This window comes from Falco biarmicus, chromosome 2, assembly GCF_023638135.1.
Source record: "Falco biarmicus isolate bFalBia1 chromosome 2, bFalBia1.pri, whole genome shotgun sequence".
NCBI lineage: Eukaryota > Metazoa > Chordata > Aves > Falconiformes > Falconidae > Falco > Falco biarmicus.
Genome location: NC_079289.1, coordinates 120,923,063 through 120,942,192, shown reverse-complemented (window position 1 = coordinate 120,942,192; position 19,130 = coordinate 120,923,063). Strand labels below are relative to the sequence as shown.

General features: G+C 44.3%; 1 protein-coding gene across 1 annotated transcript in view; it reads left to right on the top strand.

The window, feature by feature from the left end:
• ZPLD1 (zona pellucida like domain containing 1) overlaps positions 1 to 11,595 on the top strand; it is a 32,344-nt gene extending 20,749 nt beyond the window's left edge. Inside the window, exons 7-12 of the mRNA XM_056329934.1 lie at positions 2,630 to 2,727; positions 3,268 to 3,348; positions 4,185 to 4,356; positions 5,758 to 5,866; positions 8,926 to 8,955; positions 10,625 to 11,595. Coding sequence (XP_056185909.1) covers positions 2,630 to 2,727; positions 3,268 to 3,348; positions 4,185 to 4,356; positions 5,758 to 5,866; positions 8,926 to 8,955; positions 10,625 to 10,800 — 666 coding nt within the window. The 3' untranslated portion in view covers positions 10,801 to 11,595. The remainder of the gene's footprint in view (positions 1 to 2,629; positions 2,728 to 3,267; positions 3,349 to 4,184; positions 4,357 to 5,757; positions 5,867 to 8,925; positions 8,956 to 10,624) is intronic.
• Positions 11,596 to 19,130: the final 7,535 nt, after the last annotated feature.

Here is a 19,130-nt window from a genome sequence, read left to right as displayed (position 1 = left end):
GATGTGGGATTTGTTACAAATCTATAGCCCACTGCACTTGATGCCTCCTTGTGTGGACTTTCAAGATTTTAAGGGTTAATAATTTTAGCAGCTTTCAGCTAACACTTCCATATGTTTTAGATAATTTAACTTGAATGTGCATTGTTGTAAAAGCTTTTACTACGTAAATATGGATGGTGACAGCAAAACATTAAAAATGCACGGACCTCTACTTAACATTAATCCCTGAAATGATACTTCCGTGTTGATTAAAATTTTTATTCATACATTTTAAATACCTGATTTAAATATCAATTTTTCAATCTATCAAGCATCATTTTGGTAAATTATGAATCTGATTTTTTGCATTATTATTCATGCCATCATGATGCTGAGTTATAATTCATGCAACTGATTTAAAAGTCAGTGCTTTATGCTTTGAACATAATGAGCTATAAATATTGTAACAGGACATTTTCCAACAGCATGCCTAAAAAAAAAGAAAAATCATGTTTGTTTGACAGAGCAGAGCTCTAAATAACAAACTATAATCTGTTAAAATGAAGATTATACTTCTCTCATTTTTAAATAAACCTGTGACCAAAAAGGGGCAGGGTGAAGGTGTAGCCAGAAGTCTCAGGACAAGCGCTGACCACCACGTTTGCTGCCTTTCAGGGCTCAGTTCTGCAAACGGTCAGGTACAAATGCTGTTGATGCTTGCACTCAGCACACTTTTCTCAAATACCACATGCCAAGGTGGGCTTTCATCCTCCCTCCCCCCGTGAGTTTCCAAGCTGACCATGAACGGGAAGGTCTCATCCTTTGATTCCAGCTGCATTACTCCAGGGAGCAGCACTGGCATGAGTGATGCCACTCAGGCTGGCAGGCTGAGGGGTGGATATGTCCTTCTGTCACTCCCTGGGGCTGGGGGTAGGGAGCCGGCTGGTGCGCAGCTGCGCTCTGGCTGGGAGCACCTCTGGGGCACCCGTGGGCTGGTGGGCTCAGGCTGTGGTTGGGAGCACCTCTGGGGCACCCGTGGGCTGGTGGGCTTGGGCTCTGTGGGCTCACTGGGTCCCCTTGGAAAGTCCTGGCGCTGGGAGCGGCCTCGAGGCTCCTGTCCACCCTCAGTGCTGCTGGGGGATTGTGCACAGACATGACTCCTGACCGAGCAGCCATACTTTCAAACTTCAGCTGTAGTATTTCCTAACACTGACTCATCGTCTTTGCAACTCGCCTCCATCTTCCTTCACCGGGCGATGTAAACATTTACTTTGTGGCGTTAGCACATGTAATCATTAGGAAAGATGAGAGCAGTGACTATGATCTACTCAGAGTTTAATAGCAAAATGTTTAACGGGCTTTCACAGAGCCCAAGTGGCTATGTGCTTTTAGGCCTTCCTGTAAATGTCTGCCTAAATTAATAAAAACTGCTCTTTAAGAAAAAAAGTTCAATTATGGCATGTAATAGTGAGGGACTTGCTGTAGACTTTGTAATCAGTTGCAAGATGTGACAGAGCTACATATTGGAGAAATGTAGAATTAATTTTAAAGCAGGCAAACTTACCTGATGTTACTTGAATGGATCCTGGAGGAGTTGCTGTGTGTGCCACCAAGCTGCTGCGTGTACGCGTGGTGCCTCCCGGGGCCTCCGGCGCTGCAGACCCAACGGTGGGCATGCTGTCAATTTTGGCATTGTTCTCTTTGAAGAAGTACTCAGTTTTTGTGCTTAATCCTTCTTGTTGCTGTCAGCTGCTGCTCTTGGTCTTCCCTGCCACACTGAACCTGGTCAAAGTTCTGTTTAACAGAATTTTTCTTATGTATTGAGCATTTTGATCTCTCACAAGAGGTCTCAACATGCTAATCCCTGTGCTTTCTGGGTTAGCAACCTATTAGATGTAGGTGGCCTTACCAGTAAGTGCACTTTGATATGCTGAATTAACATCGGCCACTCAGATCTGTTTCGTGGTTTTGTTGCTAAAGTGACGCTAGTGGTTCAGCCTTTGAAGAAGAAACCATTAAAACATCTATATCTATGCAGCAGTATATGGAGAATTCCCAACTTTTATGTTACGTACAGCTTGCTTAAAACAGCTTTTTTAAAAAAACCCTAAATTTAAATGAAAATGTTTGCTACTCATAGTCTTCAACAAGCCAGCTTCCACAGAAACTACATTTTGCATAACAGAATGTGTCTGTTCTCCCAGACTACATCTTAAGATATATAAAACCTGGTGACATTGCTGTCTCCACTGAATCAAATACCAAGCTTTCCTGGGAAAGCCCAGTTCAGCTCCTCCTTTCGAAAACCACAGTAGCTGCTACAGTAGGTGCTGGGAGACTTACTGAGATGTTAGTGAATGATGCCTTTTCTTTCATCACCAACCCAACCACTTCATAAAATCATAAATAGATTCCCCAAAATAGTTGCATGGGATAAGGCCGATACGGCCAGTCAACTACTGTCAATCTTTCTAGACGAGCTTGTAGGCAAATGCTCCGGCACTGCTTTTTGCTTCTTCCCTTACAGAGGACAAAGTAAATGTCTGTCCTACATAGAAAGGTTAGAAAATGTAGATGGGAGTTCAGTCTGGAGACAGATGGGTGGTTACAGTGGGGTTTCTGGTACACTGAGGCAATGTTTATTTTTCAGGATTCAACCTACAGCCAGCAGCTCCTTATTCCAAGTACAGGTTTACCTTTGAAAACCAAAATATATGCAGCTGTAAGAGCAACCAACCTTGATGGCAGGTACCGTAAAGGATGTTATTTCTTGTCTCGCTTGCTATTCAACTCTTGGTATTGCAAATTTTTCTGATTTAGAAGAAACTGTTGTTCCTCCTAGCCTTTTGTATGAAAGTTTTCCTGAATTACACTTTAAATCCTGTATTGCTGTTATTTAAGAAAGGTCAAGTGAGAATCTCCAGGGCTTTTAAAAGTGGGATGGCTTAGATTTCTAGTCCTATGTGGCCGTGACTTCTGAGAGGAGGTATACAGTGTGTGTTGGTGTGGTGATTGACTTGCACAAACCAAAATTCTTTGATTTATACAATTCTGCTGCTATGCTGTGCTGTTTAGCTTTGTAAGTAGTGGGAAGAAACAGGTGATATATTGAGAATGCAGGATGACTTGTGCGTGACCTGTTAAATATAGTTACTGGGTTTCAATGTAGCAGCCTGCCTTATCAGTTTGCATGCTTGCCTGTACTATATTTTAATCTTATCTCACTCTCTCCACCCCTACTCTTAATGTTGCCAGTTTCCCTCATCTATCATTTTGCTCCCTGTGCAGGTGGAATGTTTTGATGGACTACTGTTACACCACGCCATCTGGTAATCCTAGCGATGATCTTCGATATGATCTTTTTTTCAGGTAGGTCCTGTGCAAACCCACTGTTTTGTGAGTCCTCCCTTTAAAAAACAGTTATAAATCTCTCTGATAGTGGTGTTCTAAACTGCCTGGAAAGTCTAAGCAATATTAGCAGGGAGGACCAGGGGCTGGGCTTGCAGATAACATGCAGGACTTTTCTTGTCTGTGAACATAAACATAGAAGCAAGTGCAAAGCTGTAAGAATTATGAAGGCAAAGAAGCATATATCCAAAATGGCTCTACTAGAGATACCATAAACACCCAAACTGAATGGCTAAGCTGGCCTTTATTTTGCCAAAGGTACCCTTGTAGTGAATGACAGTGATATAAAACATCATAGACTCCAGTTCAGGAAAGCAGTTAAGCAAATAATTATAGATAAATAGATGCTCCTGCTTCTACTCCCAGTAAAAACATTTATTTGAATTGGAACTTTGAAAAACATCTTGGCAGTATCTCAGATTAAATCTCAGCAGTGATGGTTGCTGGAGAGACACTGTCTTCATTTGGAGTTACCTGTCTGTGCCGGTTAGCATACTTGATTACTTTTTGCTTCAGGTCTCAAGTTTCTTTGGGCACTGGAATGAAATGGTACCTTGGTTATAGCTGTGATGCTGCAAAACAGAACATGATGGTTTTGTAGGAATGCATTTTGGCAAAGGACTGTGCAGCCCAACGGGCAGGTTGTGGCTGCCTGTGTTGCACATTAGGGCACTGCGCTCTTTTCCAAGGAGCTAGAGCACTGAACTTACTACCTAAGTTCTCTTATTCTCAGCTAAGAGCCTCACAATGCTAATACAGCTGCTCATCCTAGTTTTAATCTTCTCTACAAAAACTAGCTGTGACAAGGACCCGCAGACAACTATAATTGAAAATGGCAAGAGCCAAATGGGCCGGTTTTCCTTTGAGGTGTTTCGCTTTGTGAAGCATAAGAACCAGAAGATGTCTACGGTCTTCCTTCACTGCGTGACAAAGCTGTGCAGAGCAGATGACTGTCCCTTTCTTGTGCCAGTAAGTTTCAGTGGATGGAAGCTGCTGTTAATTATCTGGATACAAAATAGGTACACTGGAGTTATTCTGCATGCAAATTCTATGGAAGTTTGGAAGGTGCAGAATTAAGATGACTAGTAGAGTCTGAAGTAAGAATGTTTTTTGTGTCTGAAGGAATGTAAAACAACTGATGAAGAACAGGGCAATGAACGTTGTCATCCAGAGTTAGAATAATACCAGACCTGCAAAACACAGGTGGTTGAACATGTGAGAAATGACCTCTTTGCCTTTTAGCCCTTTAATTCTTTTTTAAAAGTTACAGCTTCTGAGATGGCTCCAGAGCTCATATTCTTACTATAGCATCTAAGAAAAAAGGTATCCACAGTCACAGTTGATGAATGGAAGTATCTTAGAATAGAATTTATGGGAAAACTTAAAGCTATAGTAAGTGCCGTTCTACTGACACAGAAAATTTGAAAGAGTTTCTGATAGTAGAGGAAAAAACCCCAAACTACTACATCCCCTATAGTTTATTACCACCTCCCTTACAGTCTGGAAACTGCTGTTTTGTTGAAGTTCATGAAGTTGTGTCAATTCAAAAAATATCCAATTTGAGGAATGTCAGGTTCAACAAATATATTTTTGAAACTTATTTAAATAAATGTATAAACAGAGAACATCCTGTGATGTCTTCAGAATGCAGTATTGTCCCCTACTGAAAGACTTTGCATTTAGAATTTTAAAATGCTATCAGTTCAGTATATGTCTGACATTTTGTGCATTATTTTATGCTTTTATGTCACACTGAATTAATTGTTTCTATTGAATTTAAGTTCTGAGGTTTTCAAAGTCCTTTCACAAGAAGTTGAAATTAAGGAAATGCTCTTGGTCGAAGGATACTTGATACCCAAGATTAAGGTGGATTATAAATTAGAGATGTTAAAGGTGGATTCCAGGTGACAGAGTGTTGAGGGCTCTTTTAATGTGGGTCATTGCTGTTTAGAACTCCATGGAAAACGTGCAAACTTTTAACTCAAGAAGCTTCCTAGAATAGGGATTGTAGCCTGTTTTCTATCCCTAGTCGAGTGAAGCACATTTGTTGGGGAAAAATGTCTGTAAACAAAGCTTTGGGAAATTAACTACTGAAAATTTAATATGCTATAAGATGGATCTTGTACACAACAGCAATGTAGTTCTGTAAACGAAGTGAGGCAAAATACAATGAGAAACCAGGCATTTATAAGATACACTTCTAGTGAATATCGCAGGTGCTTTTATTGCAAAGTAATTTAATACATACTAAGAAATAAAATCAAAGTTGTAGTATTGCTTATAAAAGAGTTTACATTAAAGCAGGAAGCACAGGAAGGGCAACAATTCCATTCCACTCTGAAACGGTGATTGTTTTGATTAACCACTCAGATTTGCAGTAACAGAGAAAGAAGAGACGCTGGTGGGAGGACAACTTGGAGCCCTCAGAGCACCTCTGGCAATGCTGTAATCTCTGCTGGCCCCATCATTACCAGAAGTGGTAGGAATGAGCAAACTTTTTCTATGGGCTGCAGGAATTTCAGAAACCTGGGGAAATGTTTTGCAGTTTAATTTTGCAGTGACTTTGAGAACGGGTGGATTCTCCATGAGTTTGTTGGGTATTTTTTTCCCTGCTCTTGGAGTGTTCGGTAGAAATTTTGAGCTAACGTTTCAGTTCAGCACTCATGCTTCCTCCCTACCCCAGTAGAATCACTGTGGGATACTGTTATGCATATAAGGGTATTATAGAAGCCCAAATTCAGTGGGCTGACTTCTTTCTTTTTGTCAGATTTCACTGAAAATAATGGAATTTAAGGTACTGTGTTCAGTGTTGCCATCTAATTTAGGCAGCTAATGAATATTCACTGTCACTTTCTAGTCGCCATTCCTTCCAGCTTCACCTCTTGGTTTTTATTTAAGTGTTGCATAAAATTAATACATGCTATGCTTAGCCTTCAGCTATAAGAAAGAAATAGGACAAACACATTGTAAATTCTAAACAGTGGACCAAAATCGACTATTTTAAATTTTTAAATCCAGGGTGAAATGCCATGATTTCCATTTTTATTGCCAAAGTAAAAAAAAAAAAGGGGGGGGGGGGCGGGAAGGCAGCTCTAAATGCAACCTGCAGTCTCTGAAAAGAATTTGTGTGACTGCAAATATAATATTTGAAAAATTTTAGAAAATTCTATTTACTGATATTTATAAGTAGTTGCAGTTAAGCAACTGATTTCAGCAGTCATTAGAGTTAGGAAGCTGAGAGCAGGACTGAATCCTGTCTAGGAAAAATAATCAAAACACTTAATCAAATCCTTCTTTACATGCAAAGCAGTTGTGCCCACATATCCAAAGGCAACAACTGACCCTCCAGAATAGGGAACCATCTAGCAAGAGACCATTTTTAGAACAAATAGCCCCTGTTATAAGCAACGTTTCTGTAATGAAAATGAGTATTTTATTGTGCATTATGTGTAGTCCCAACTGAGTCACTGCTATCTGATTAGTCAAGAAAAAGTGAAAAGAACTCACTTTAAAGCTGCATGCATGAGTACTTCATGGGAAAGGAATGACAGCTTTGCTCAGACAAACATGTATGCTGGAGAAATGCTGCCTTAGGCAAGGAATGGGATCTAGATATAGGTGTTGGTCATAAACCAAGTTTTTAGGTAATATAGCTTATGGTTCAAATGCTGTGAATGCTTTTTTTACAATTAAAAAAAAAAAGATATGCATCAATTACATTTAAATACTGCATAATTTCAAGCAAGCAAAGATCTGTCCATGGGTATTAAATGACCCTGATGAAATGATAAACAGTTTTATAATTTCATTATGATTGTTGAGGTTTTTAAAATGAAAACATGAATAAGGCTGGAAAGGAAAATATTTCTTTAGGTGTCTTCTACTTGAGCTATGTAGCTTTTTAGATGTTAGATAAGATTACATTATTAGATATTTCTGCATCGCCATAGTATGCTTCTGGAGCATCCCACTCCTGCTGACAGAAGGATGGTTTGATGGGAAGTACTCAGGAAAAAATGGGATTTGGTTCTGAACTCTGCCATGAATTTCCTGCGTGGCACTGGGTGGGTCCCTTGATCTGCCTCGCACTTCCCTGTTTCTCCTGGAGCAGAAACAGAGGACCAGCATTCCCTCCCGCTGTCCCTACCCATCGTGAAAATAAGTGCACTGAGAATGTGAGGTTCATGAATACTACAGTCGAGGAAAGAATAAGAGGGGAAGGTCATGACAGAACTTGAACAGAGCTGTCTGGTTTTGGCTGAGGAGTGCCGTCGTGCAGCGCTGGCTTACCTTGCTGCGGTGCTGCGCGGAGGTACTTACATTATTTTCGAGACCAACTCTGGTCCCGCTCAATGCAGCTGGATCATTTGCGCAGAGCCCATCCAACCTGCTGCTCCTGACTCGCCGTGGTGCATACGCCAGTGCGAGTTCTGTGGTCACATGGATGTGCCACCCCCACTCCCCTCATTTGGGCTGGTGCTGCTTGTGTCCTGGGCCACTCTTGTGCACATCAGTGTCTGCAGAGGCACCTCGAGGTGGCCAGGTCTCCCTGTTACTCCAATACGGGAACAACTGGGCACTAGGGCTGTTTATGCCGTTACCTTGACATAATGTACCAGTATATAAAGATACTGAATAGTGCTACTGCAAATGAGCAATGGTCCTTCTCCTGTATAATTCTGAACTCTTATTTCTAACATTTTGTTCTTTTCAGGGAAACTTTATTTTTGTTTGTTAATCTAAAATAAGTCAATACAGTAGACATACACAGAAAAAAATGTTTTAGTATCTGTATATAGAAACAAAGCAGGTACCTACTTGTGAGGGTGAAATTGTGTAGCTTTTGATGGATGTTTCACTTAAACTTAGAAGACGGCTGCTCAAAACAAATGTATACATGAGCTGTGCTTACAAGTTGCACAAAAAAGCAAAAATAGTGACAAGAAATGTAATTCTGAGATGGACAATGGTAAGTAAGTAAAAACTGAAGACAAAATACAAATGTTTCCCTGAATATAATGCCACTGTGGAACTGTCAAGAGAAAAATGAGCGTGGGGAAAAGGCATTTTTGTAATCATTTATGGTCACTGATGTATTTTGCCTTGAAAAACTCAGGTTAATCTTTTTCCTACACAGATCTTTTTATACTATGATTAACAGTGAAGGGACTTGTGTATAATATTGGGCTTATAGTTGTACTTTTATTGAGGGACAGAATAGAACTTGGCCACCTTTTCAGGTAAAAGGTTCCTGCATTAAGTTGTTTGGTGGTTGTTTGTTTGTTTTTTTTCCTCTCCCCAGAGTACTGAGTAACTTCATATTTGTGTGCTCACATTAAAAAATGAAGTAGCATCATGTAATTAATGTTGTTGTCCTTATCCTATTAGAGATGCTAAAAGCTGCTAGTCAGTGTTGCAAGTGTAGCTGATGTGTTTTGAAAATAAAGCTAGGACTGTTGGCTTTTGCGTTGTAAGGAGGGGAGGAGATGGGCAGAGGTATTTGTAAAATGTAATGCATCCCATTTTTATTTTCTACAGATGAGACGCCAACCAACAATTCACAACTTGGTAAGTTAATCAGAATTCCAAGAAACATAAAAGAGGGTTTATGAGTGAAACATAACTGAGGACATGAACCATTTTGATTGAGGTCTGTGCACTAAGCTGGAATGTTTTTCCTTTTTGGCTGTTTTTTGTTTTTTGGTTTTTGCTTTTTTTTTGGTCATTTGAATGAGTTAATGCTGACATGGTGTAAAGAAAGCAATTGGTAAATCTGGAATGCTCAGTTTAATTTGTGTACTCAGCCCCACCAACATAGCGAGTTCTCATTCCTGTGATGGAATTGACATGAAAATCTGCTGCTGGGACATGTGAGGGTGAAGGAACATTGCAACTGCCAGATGCAAAATCAGACCTAAATGGTAAAATTTGTTCACACCACGCAGGAATAGAGCAGCAAAATGGTTGTTATGCTCCAATCTATTTCAGTTCATAGCTCAAAGTCAGCAGAGCTGTGCTACAAAAGTCAGCAGAGCTGTGCTTCAGTTCCTGCTCTCCTGGCGTTTAACCGCGCAGGGAGCCTACGGAGAAGCTTGGCTGGAGCTGGTGGTCTGCTAGGGCAGCGGAGGAGACGGGCTGTGGGGGACAGCAAGCCTCTGAGCTGTGGGGTGCTTTGCTCCGGGCACTCGCAGGGCTGGTGTCAGCCGGTCGCTCTGCCGGTAGTAAGGAGTGGCGGTGCCTTTCCTGTGCCTGTTGCTGTCCCAGTGGAGAGTGTAGAGGAAGAGCAAGGTGGGATCACTGCTGTAGTGGGGAGCAGACAAGCAAGGTCAGAAGGCAGCACAGAGTTGGGAAAGGGAGGGCAACCTCATCAACAGAGCTGGTTTTTTTATCCCCCCCAGCTTTGGTGAGGAGCGGGGGGGTTGATGATGTTGAGGGCAGGTGGCTGCTTCTGGGAGCAGCAGTCTGGTTTCCCACACAGGAGCTGTGGTGTCGTTCCACCTCACCCTCCAGCTCTGGTAGTGGCAAATGTGGCTTTTGGGAAAACGCACATTGGTGCTTTGGGTCGCACCTACCACTCAAATGTGTGGGGTTTCGTTGTGGGTTTTTTTTCCCCTCTTGCTGGGAAAGATGGTATGGGCTGGTTGTGTGTGTTCCAGTATCGAGGAACTGGTCCACAGACAGCCTGTTGAGCTACACTAAATAGTAAATATGTTACCTTTTCTACCTGAGAATTGATAAACGCTTTAAGAAGCCTTCTGTGAAGGTGTACGGATGAGCTTAGAGTAGCTCAGATACCTGGTGCCAGATATGTCTGCTAAGGATTTATATACCCTTTGAATTGAGATGTGGATAATGATATCAGGGAAGAAATCCTTTCATTAACTTGATTAGGCCACAAATCTTTATACTTCTGCTCTAACAGTTTTTGGATAAGGATAGTCTTGCCTTAAATAACACAGGTCAAGGTTGTCACTAGCACATGAGGGATTACGCCTTAGAAGTATCCTTACTGTCTTTATCCCCTAGCTGATGGATATTGAAAGAACTAATAACTGTTTTCAAACTGCACTTAGATAAGCTTTATCCACGTGGACAGGTGCTCGTTCTGAAGTACAGTTTCAGTCCATTCATTGTAATTATTTTGTATCTAGGGTGTTGTAATGGAAAGACAGCAGTGGCTGGCACTGCTGAGAGCCTGTAACCAGATCTTACCTGCACATTTTTGTTCTCTTTGCAGCTCATCCAAATGGACCTCCTTTCCAGCTGAACTCAGTCACCGGTGCACTGATTTCGGGCATTGTTGTCCTAGGAATCACAAGCATTTTCTTTTTTGTATGTTCCCTAACTCTTCTGCGCAGAAAGTGGCCCAACAGTTCGGTCTTGAGTGGCATTCGAAACCCAGTTTTCAACTGAAAGTGATGATTTACTTGCACTTTTTTCTTTGGGGTTGCCTTTCTGGTCCGTGAAATATGATTCCATTAAAAAATATTACGGCAACGCTCCAGCTGTATCCAGCTTCTATGCCAGCTATTCTGTATTTGTAGATTTGCTAGATGACGTGTAGGTAAGCAGCAGTGATACAGGTAACAATCCTAGAAAATTAGGAGAATCTCAGTTGTGCTTGTGATCAGCCTGTATGACATTATGCCCGTGGGTGTGCCGACAGTACAGCTCGTGTCTCCAGCTTCCCAGCGGGGTCTTAAAGCTGAAGATGCTGAAGGTGAGGACCTTTCCGAGTATGCCATTCTTACACAAAACCTGACACATTCAGAAACATAAGTTCATAAATGCCTACTAAGATAAGGATCGCTTCTGTTTTGTCATGGTATTTTTGACAAATTTGAAAAAAAAAGTCATGTCTCAGGAGGAACTGGTTTTCATCTGTCCATCTTGGTTAAAAATAACACCTCATTGATATTTATCATCATCCTGTGTTAACCATGTCTGTGCTTTCATTGATGTGATGCAACTGGCTAACGATCAGGCCTTTTTGGCGCTCAAGCCTAAAGACAAATAGAGACTTGTTCTCAGTTTTCTCTGATCCTGCAAATGCTGTATAAAGGCCTGTTGTTCGCAAAGTCCACTGTGCTGTAGTGTGGTATCCCTAACAACCAATATTGTGCCTGTTTTCCTCCAGTCTTAATACCTCAGAAACATTTTTGCACTTCAGGGGTTAGGTCTGATGACATGTAAAACATGATTGTTTAATAAAATTATTTGAAACATTTCAGAGCGGATGCTTTGTCTGAACTGTTTTCCTCCCCTTGTCAAATCGTTACAGTTTTGTATGTGTTTTCACGACCTTGTTCTACAAAGATGAAAACTGGACATTCTATTTTAAGCCGGTTTGGTGAAAGCTTTCAATATATAGGATAAATTAATATAAGTATAGCTTTACTGGCCTTTACAGGAGGGTGATAAACTCTGGAGATTTATATCCCAGTCTGGGGATAAATACAGATAATCTATTTTAACTTACTCATACAGGCAACCACAGAAATTCCATTAATGTAATTACTGCTTCATAACCAGCAGCTTTAGCTGAAAGTTTCCAGTGATGGAGAAAGCCATTACCATCTTCAGTAAGTTGTTCCAACAGTCAGTTACTGTCTTCAGTACTTTTTAAAAGAGTTTCTAATATGAATGTGCCCAGCTTAACTTGCCAGCCGCTAGAGACTGTTGTGCCTTTGTCTGCTAGACTGAGACACACACTTTCTAACCCAAATCTCACATAGTTTGCTTAAGACCACAGGAAAAAGAAATAGTGAATAGTGTTGCAGAAACAAATAATTAAAAAAAGAAAACCAAAAGTTGCTGGTATCATACTTGTCCTATTTCAGTTTTTGTGTATTTCTGGGAAGACAGTTTGCTGCTTATATAGAGAAAAGTAATTTACAGTAATTAAAACAGACTTGGTTGACCAAACTTTTTAAGGCTTGGGTAGCCTATTACAAAAATGGAGCTGTTACCCAGTAATGTAACACGCAAAATGTTTTCCTTATGTTAGTTGAAGTTTCTGGAGCGGTTTGTTTTTGTGAGGAGGCAGATAAGATGATGTTCTTTGTGTAGCTTTTCCTCATGTGAAAGTTATTAGGTACTGAAGGGTGATCCTATACCAGCTAGGTTAGTGAACAGAGTTCCCACAGTTGTCTGTAGGAGTCATTGCTGAGCTTGCTATGGACTGGGTGGCTTTGTCTGCGTCATTCATTCCATAGGGAAATACCTGTTCCTCCTTGGTCAAGGAATATGGACGGTCACAGGTGGAAGATGACATCTAAACCCTGGCTGCTTCGTCTGCAGATCTGACATGGGAATGCTCTCTATGAAAGGCTTTTGGGGGACGTTAAAACTTGAGTCAGGCTGCCCACATATTTCTAGCAGGGAGAAGGCTGACTGTTTTTGTAAAAAACCATCCCCATCCCGCTTTGTCCGAAAGAATTATGCAGCCATTTAAGAGCACGTGGAGGCCATAACGTGTGACCTTGGTCTTCTGGAACCAGGTTAGGTAGAAGCTGGGTGGATGCGCAGGAAGGCTACACCCTGCTTTTTGAGGGGCGTGATGTTAGGTGAGAGGGAAGGGGTAACGGACTGAAAACAGGGATTACATTCAGTGGGCAGGGACTGCTGGCACTCGAGATTCCGAGTTTTGAATGGAGCAGGGAATTACTAAGACGCTCGGTACTTTAGGCGAAGGAACTCTGGCTGAGTATGTAGTGGGGGTCTCACAGGTGTTAAGTGAAACTGAATTACTAAACCGATAGCGGCTCTGCAAGTAAAATAGTTTCCCTTAGGGGTGCCCGTTACATGAGCCTAAATGCCGGTTGTGAACAGGGGTCAGGGCTCCGCAGGTGAGCACAGTGCGGTGGAACGGTCTCAGGTCTGTGACCTGCATTAGGGGGCAGGCAAGAACGAAACTGGGTGAGAGTTTAACCTTAGGTCTAAATCCAATAGAACTTAATAAATCTATACAGCGGTGAAAATGCTTCCTGGGTTCCCATATTTGGAAGAAATAAATGGCACATAACGGGAGCTATGTACACCAGTGCTTGGGATGAATTCAGCTGATATCTGGGAGACAGGCCTTGGCATGGGAACCTGGGCGTAAATCACACTTTCTACTTCATTTGGCAGGAAGTATTTCTTACTCTGATATCTCGTAGACTCCACAACTATGCCAGAAGAAGCAGCCATGCCCTGTTAAGCTCGGCATCTCTTCATCTGGAGGAGATATAGTCAGGAGTGTCATGATAAAACTAGGACACGTTCCAAGTGTGGGAAATTGGTCCTTCCTCAGGTTACTCCTGGGTTTTATTTCAGTACCTCTTTGACCTTTCCCATGCTTTTTGGGAAGAAGGGGGTGAGGTGGAGGTGGAAGAGGCAGTGGAGAGTAGCTCTGCAGAGCCGTTGGTGGCTGGACTGCGTGTTTGGTGCGCTGGTGGTTTCAGGGTTGTATCACGGCTCTTTTGCCATAATGTCTCTTTTGAAAAGTTTTGGTAACTTTTCTGTTATTCACTAGTTAATTAACTCTTCCCTAGTCTTTCAAAGAATGTTTGTACAATTAGGAAGCCCATCCCTGAGACAGTGAAATCGAAAATATAAGGTGGAAAAGTTGTCCAGGTGAGTTACATTGTGAAGAAGGCAAACTGATGCTGCTGGTGGTGGCTGGGTGCCGGCCAGCCAGGCTGCGCAGGCGGCTGCTGCCTCTGCGGCCTCTGCTCCTGGGCTTTGTGTGCAGCGTGAGTGGTGCTTTGTGCCCAAGCAGGATGCACGCCAGCCCTTGTAACTAAGAAATGCCGTTCTGCAAGAGCTCAAGTATTTTTGCGAGTTCGCTTGCAATCCCCTGCTAAAAGGGGAAACCTCCGGTGCTTTGGGCTGGCTGGGTGGTTACAGACACACAGTATCCCGGCCTGAGCAGGCGTCGCATCCTCTGTTTGCGCCCTGAACTGGCTCATGCTTCGGCTCTAGGTCTCTGAGGTGCCTTTATCAAACTTGCTTGTTTTGCATAAAGAAAATAAGAAAGAAAGGCTTGCTTCTGCGCTTTGCCAGCCCCTTTCCCTGGGCCACAGAATGCCTCGGGAGAGGCCCTGCGTTCCTGCCAGCAGTGCACGATGTTCCCCATCGAGATGGAGAGGGTGAGTGACGTCTGTTACAGGTACTGTTCAGGAGGTGACTGCTCTCGGCTCAGCGCTTTAATCCTTAGTCTCGTGATTCAGGCTGAGCTCTGCCTTCAGTCAGTCAGTTCCATTATTCTTAGCAGGTGGTAACATCTGCCTGCTCAGCGGCTGTTTTGAGGGACAGACAGAGTTTGTGTTTGTTGTTTTGGTTTTTTTTTTAACTGTTTTTTAGAACACAGACTTTATTTTGGTGTTTTGGTTTTGGTTTGTTGTTTTTTTTACGGTAAGAAGGGGACTTAGTGAACTGGATTGATCAGTGTGATCGCAGGTTACTCTACACAGCTGATATTTCTGATTTATTTTTTCCTCTCCAGGCTGTAGTGAATAAAAGTAATGAACCTGTTAATTCAAAGGTTAATTGCAAATGAATGTAAGTGCAGAAGTTCAGCATGGGGTCTGTACTGGATGGTTCATTTGGTACATACAAGCATGCATGTTTGCCAGGTGTGTATTCTGCACGGGCTGGTGTTGGTGCTGGAGGCAGCGGCTGCTCAGGAGGTGAGCACTCACCATGTGTTGCAGCTCCGACCTCACCTGCAGGGTCAAATCCTGCTGCTGGGTGCTGGGGCTGTGCAGGCGGGTCAGTGCTGTGTGATGGAGCAGTGCTGGCCAGGCTCCCCCGAACACGGGCCAGCAGGCTGCACGGTGCCATCGCAGCACCGCAGCGTGGCCGGAGCCGTGACGGGTGGCTGAGCCGGCTGCTCCCAGTTAGCCTCGTTGTTTCCTGATGGCTCCCAGGCAGCCAGGTCCAGCCCCGGCCGCGCTCTGCGCGTGCTGTGTGACTTGGCAAAGCGAGAGCACAGCCCTGGCGATGCTGTTGCTCTTGGTGTGTGTCACTGCTGCGTGTTGATGCTGCTGGGTAGCTTTTTCTGCGGCACCTGAGCTCTGCGCGGATTGCTCTGGTGGGTACCCTGGTTAAATACACCAACAGAAGTGTGGGGGTCAGTGGGAAATCACGCAGTGACCCGCTCTCTGGAGATCTGTGTGTGCTCCACGAGCAAAGGCAGAGCCCCAAGAGGGGCAGGTGGCAGCCCCTGCACAATGAGCTGTCGAGGTGGCGGCTGCAAGGCAGAGGCGCAGCTCTGTTCCCTCCCGGCGGTCACCGGGCTCCCGAGGCTGGTGAACGTGTCCTGCGGCAGGAGTGGCTGACCTTGTAGTGTCTGTGGGGCAACGGCGTGCCTGTCCTTAGCCTGGAACGTGCCAGAGCAGTTAGCGCGTAACGTCGGCTCTGCAGTACAAACTGGTAAGGACAGTGTCGCCCCTAGGGAAGTCTGCTTTGATACTGAGCGTGCAACAAGACCTCAAGGGGACAGAGTAAAAGCCAAAGCCCTGGCATGCATTGCTCTCGTACAGATCGTTTCTGCAGCAGGAGTGGGCTTTTTGCTCCGGTGACACTTTGACATTCTCCACTCAGCTGGATGGGAAGACCTTTTGTCAGTGCTTGCAGAGGACTGCACTGGTACACTGCTCAGGTAAGAACCTGTCTCTGGGAGCTTTTAAATTAATTGCATAATAATAAAATAATTCCTGGTCTGTCAGGCCAAATCTGTGGGTGTGGCTTGTGCCTTGGCTCTTAAATTAGTTGATGTTAAACTCGGGCATGCATTGGGTATGCTCCTGTTTCAGTTGCTACTTTAACACTTTAGAGTAGGAATTGCCATGTGCTCATGATGGCGCGTTGTCTTTTCTTAGCATTTTTCAGATCTGCAAACTCTTTAAGGGTATTGGGTTCTCTTCAGGCTGAATGAACGCAAATCCCTCAGGCTTTCTCCACAGGGCAAGTGCTGCAGCCCCTGACTATCTTAGTGGCCTTCCACCAGACATGTCCCAGCTTATTGAGGTCTTCCTTCTACTGGGGGGCACACAACCAAAAAAAGGACATAGTATCTAGATGCGGTGCAGTAAGTGGTGGGTAGTGGTGGGTGACTGCTTCCCTCCACCTCCCGGCCATGCTCCCGTTCACACAGCCCCAGACACCGCTGACCTGCCTTGCTGCCAGGGCCCGCTGCTGACCCCCTGCAGCCTTCTGCCCCCAAAACCCCCTTTCCAGCAGAGCTGCTCCCCAACCAGTCAGCCCTCATCATTCGCAGAGGTTATTCCCAGCCAGGTACAGGACCTTGCAGTTGTTCTTGTTGAATTTCATGAAGTTCCTTTCAGGCCATTCCTCCAGTCTGCTGAGATCCCTCTGAATGGCAGCCCTGCCCTCAAGAATATCAAGTGCTCACCCCAATTTTCTGTCACCTGAAAACTTGACAGAGTCCACTCTGTCACCTCCTCCAGGCCGCTGATAAAGGCATTAAACAGGACAGGTCCCAGGCAGACCCCTGCAGTACTCCATTTCTTGCTGTTAGCCAGGTAGCCAGTGACCCATTAGCCACTGCTCTGGACTCAGTCATCCAACAAAACTTTTACCACCTTGCTGTTCACCCTCCTGTTGGGTAGAAGAGTGCTGTGGAAACCATTGCTGAAGCTGAGGTGAATGATGCATGCTGGGCACTCAGTCACTGATTGAGTCATTTGATCAGGTTGGTCAAGCACCATCTTACCCTTGGCAAATCCATGCTTGCTGTTCCCAATCACCACCACCTCCTCTGTGTGCCCAGAAATCCGTTCCAAGAGCACTCGCTGCCTGATTGCTCCAAATGCTGAAGAGCACTTGGGATTCCACCCGGGAGGCTGAGTGTTGTCACCTGCAAGCCACTATGAAGCCATTTCATAGCATTTCCCATGCACCAGCCACCGCGCTGGCCTGCAGTTGTACCGTTCCTCCATTTGCCGTTGCTTCAAGTTTCATGTTCAACTGATTATGTGTGGTAGGGGCAGTGATGATGCTACACAGCAAAGATGCTTTACCTGTCTGTTTTTAATCAGGAAAGGATGTCAGAAATGCAATCCTGAGAGAAAGCTGATGTTTCAAAGTAAAGCGCTAAGAAGCTGCGCTCAAGCATGGTGGGTTTCCTTGGAAAGGGTCTTGTTTTCCACGGAGTCTCATTTCGCGAGGCACAGGATGCACAGAGCACTAGCGTGGTTTCAAGCAGTGCATGACAAGGGGGCTCCTACCTAGTGCAGCCCTGTCCCCCTTAATGCAGAAGTTGGCTCCCAGTGAATGAGGCAGGGACGTGGTTGAAGAGGTGACGGTGGTGCGATCAAGCAGTTGATTGCGGTCTGCCAGCTTAGTGCCTCTGGGCCAGGCTCCTGCCGGGCGAGGCTGGGTTGAATTGAGAGATTGAATTGAGGTCATGCTCTAAACCTTAATCCTTAACCTTCTCCCCGAATCCTGCCTGCTCAAGTGAAAGCCTTCATCTTTGGCATCATTCCTGGTACAGGCTTCCACCACTGTGAGTGTCTGGCATTCTGACCTTGCCTGCTTCTTTGGGACTCCTTGGCACTGTAACCTCTGTGCTGCCCCATGAGCATCCTTCCTGCTGCTCCCTGGGTGGGCAGGCGGGCGGGCGGGCACCTGCCTTCTCTTGCTCCTGACCTCAGCCTGCCTTGACTGCAGCTCCTCTTCTGGCCGGCCTGGCTCAGCCCTGTGCCGCGAGCACGAGCACACGGGAGCCCTGCTGGCTCCGGCTCTGGGTGCCAGTGCCCTCCCTCCCCGGGTCAGGGCGGTTAAGCGAAGCTTCTCTTCGGTGCCTGTTTCCTTCTCAGTTTCTGTTTACCTGGGACAGGGCACATGGGAGCTCTGGTTACAGTAATGAAAGTATACAGTGACTAACAGTCTGGAAAAAGAGTTCTTGTCTTGGTAAATGTCAAACTTACTGTTCCTCCGGGTAAGGCTTAAGGAAATAAACCTTGATGCTCAATATATTGAGCATGCTCTGCTGCTGTCATTGTATGGAGAGAAGAAATAGCGGCACAAAGAGGAAGCAAAAAACATTAAGTGACAGCAAAACTTTATGCTAATATTCTTGGACTTACCTCATAATTAAACATAAACTGAAAGCTGTGTGTTTCAGTAGCCTTTTCGGTCTGTTCTGTTTTGGACTGGAGTTGTGCAGAAGTGTCACGGATGCACTCTGATTTACATGGATGTGAATCCAGCATGAGGGCCATCTACAGTTAATAAAATAGATACTGATGTTCTCAGAGGGCATCCCTCTCATGTACTTCCTCAGCTGTTTGTATGACTTGTACAGGTTTGCCCTGATGCTGCAGAGGCTGATTGCTATTCTCATTGTTTCATGAGGTTTGTGGTGGGAGAAATCTGGAGAGAGACTTACATCCTGCTTCTTGTTTCTATTTCTATGATTGAATGGGTTAATTCTGCTTACAGGTGTGTTGGGGCTGCCAATAATCTCTTTTAAGGTGGGTACGGAGATCACTTGTCTCTGCTTGCCTGCAGACAAAGCAGCTGAGCTTGGCTGCTGTTTGTGCTGTCTGCAAGCAGCTTCACCCTGCGAGAAATATCTCTGTAATGTTTACCAGGCAGTGAATATACAACAAAATAGCTAATGGTATCCGTATTTGTTGCTTCGATGTGGTAACAACCAGCCCAGCCTCTCAGAGTTGCCTCACAAACATTTCCCATCCGAATTGCTGGAAGAGCCATTGACATGGGGGTGCTGT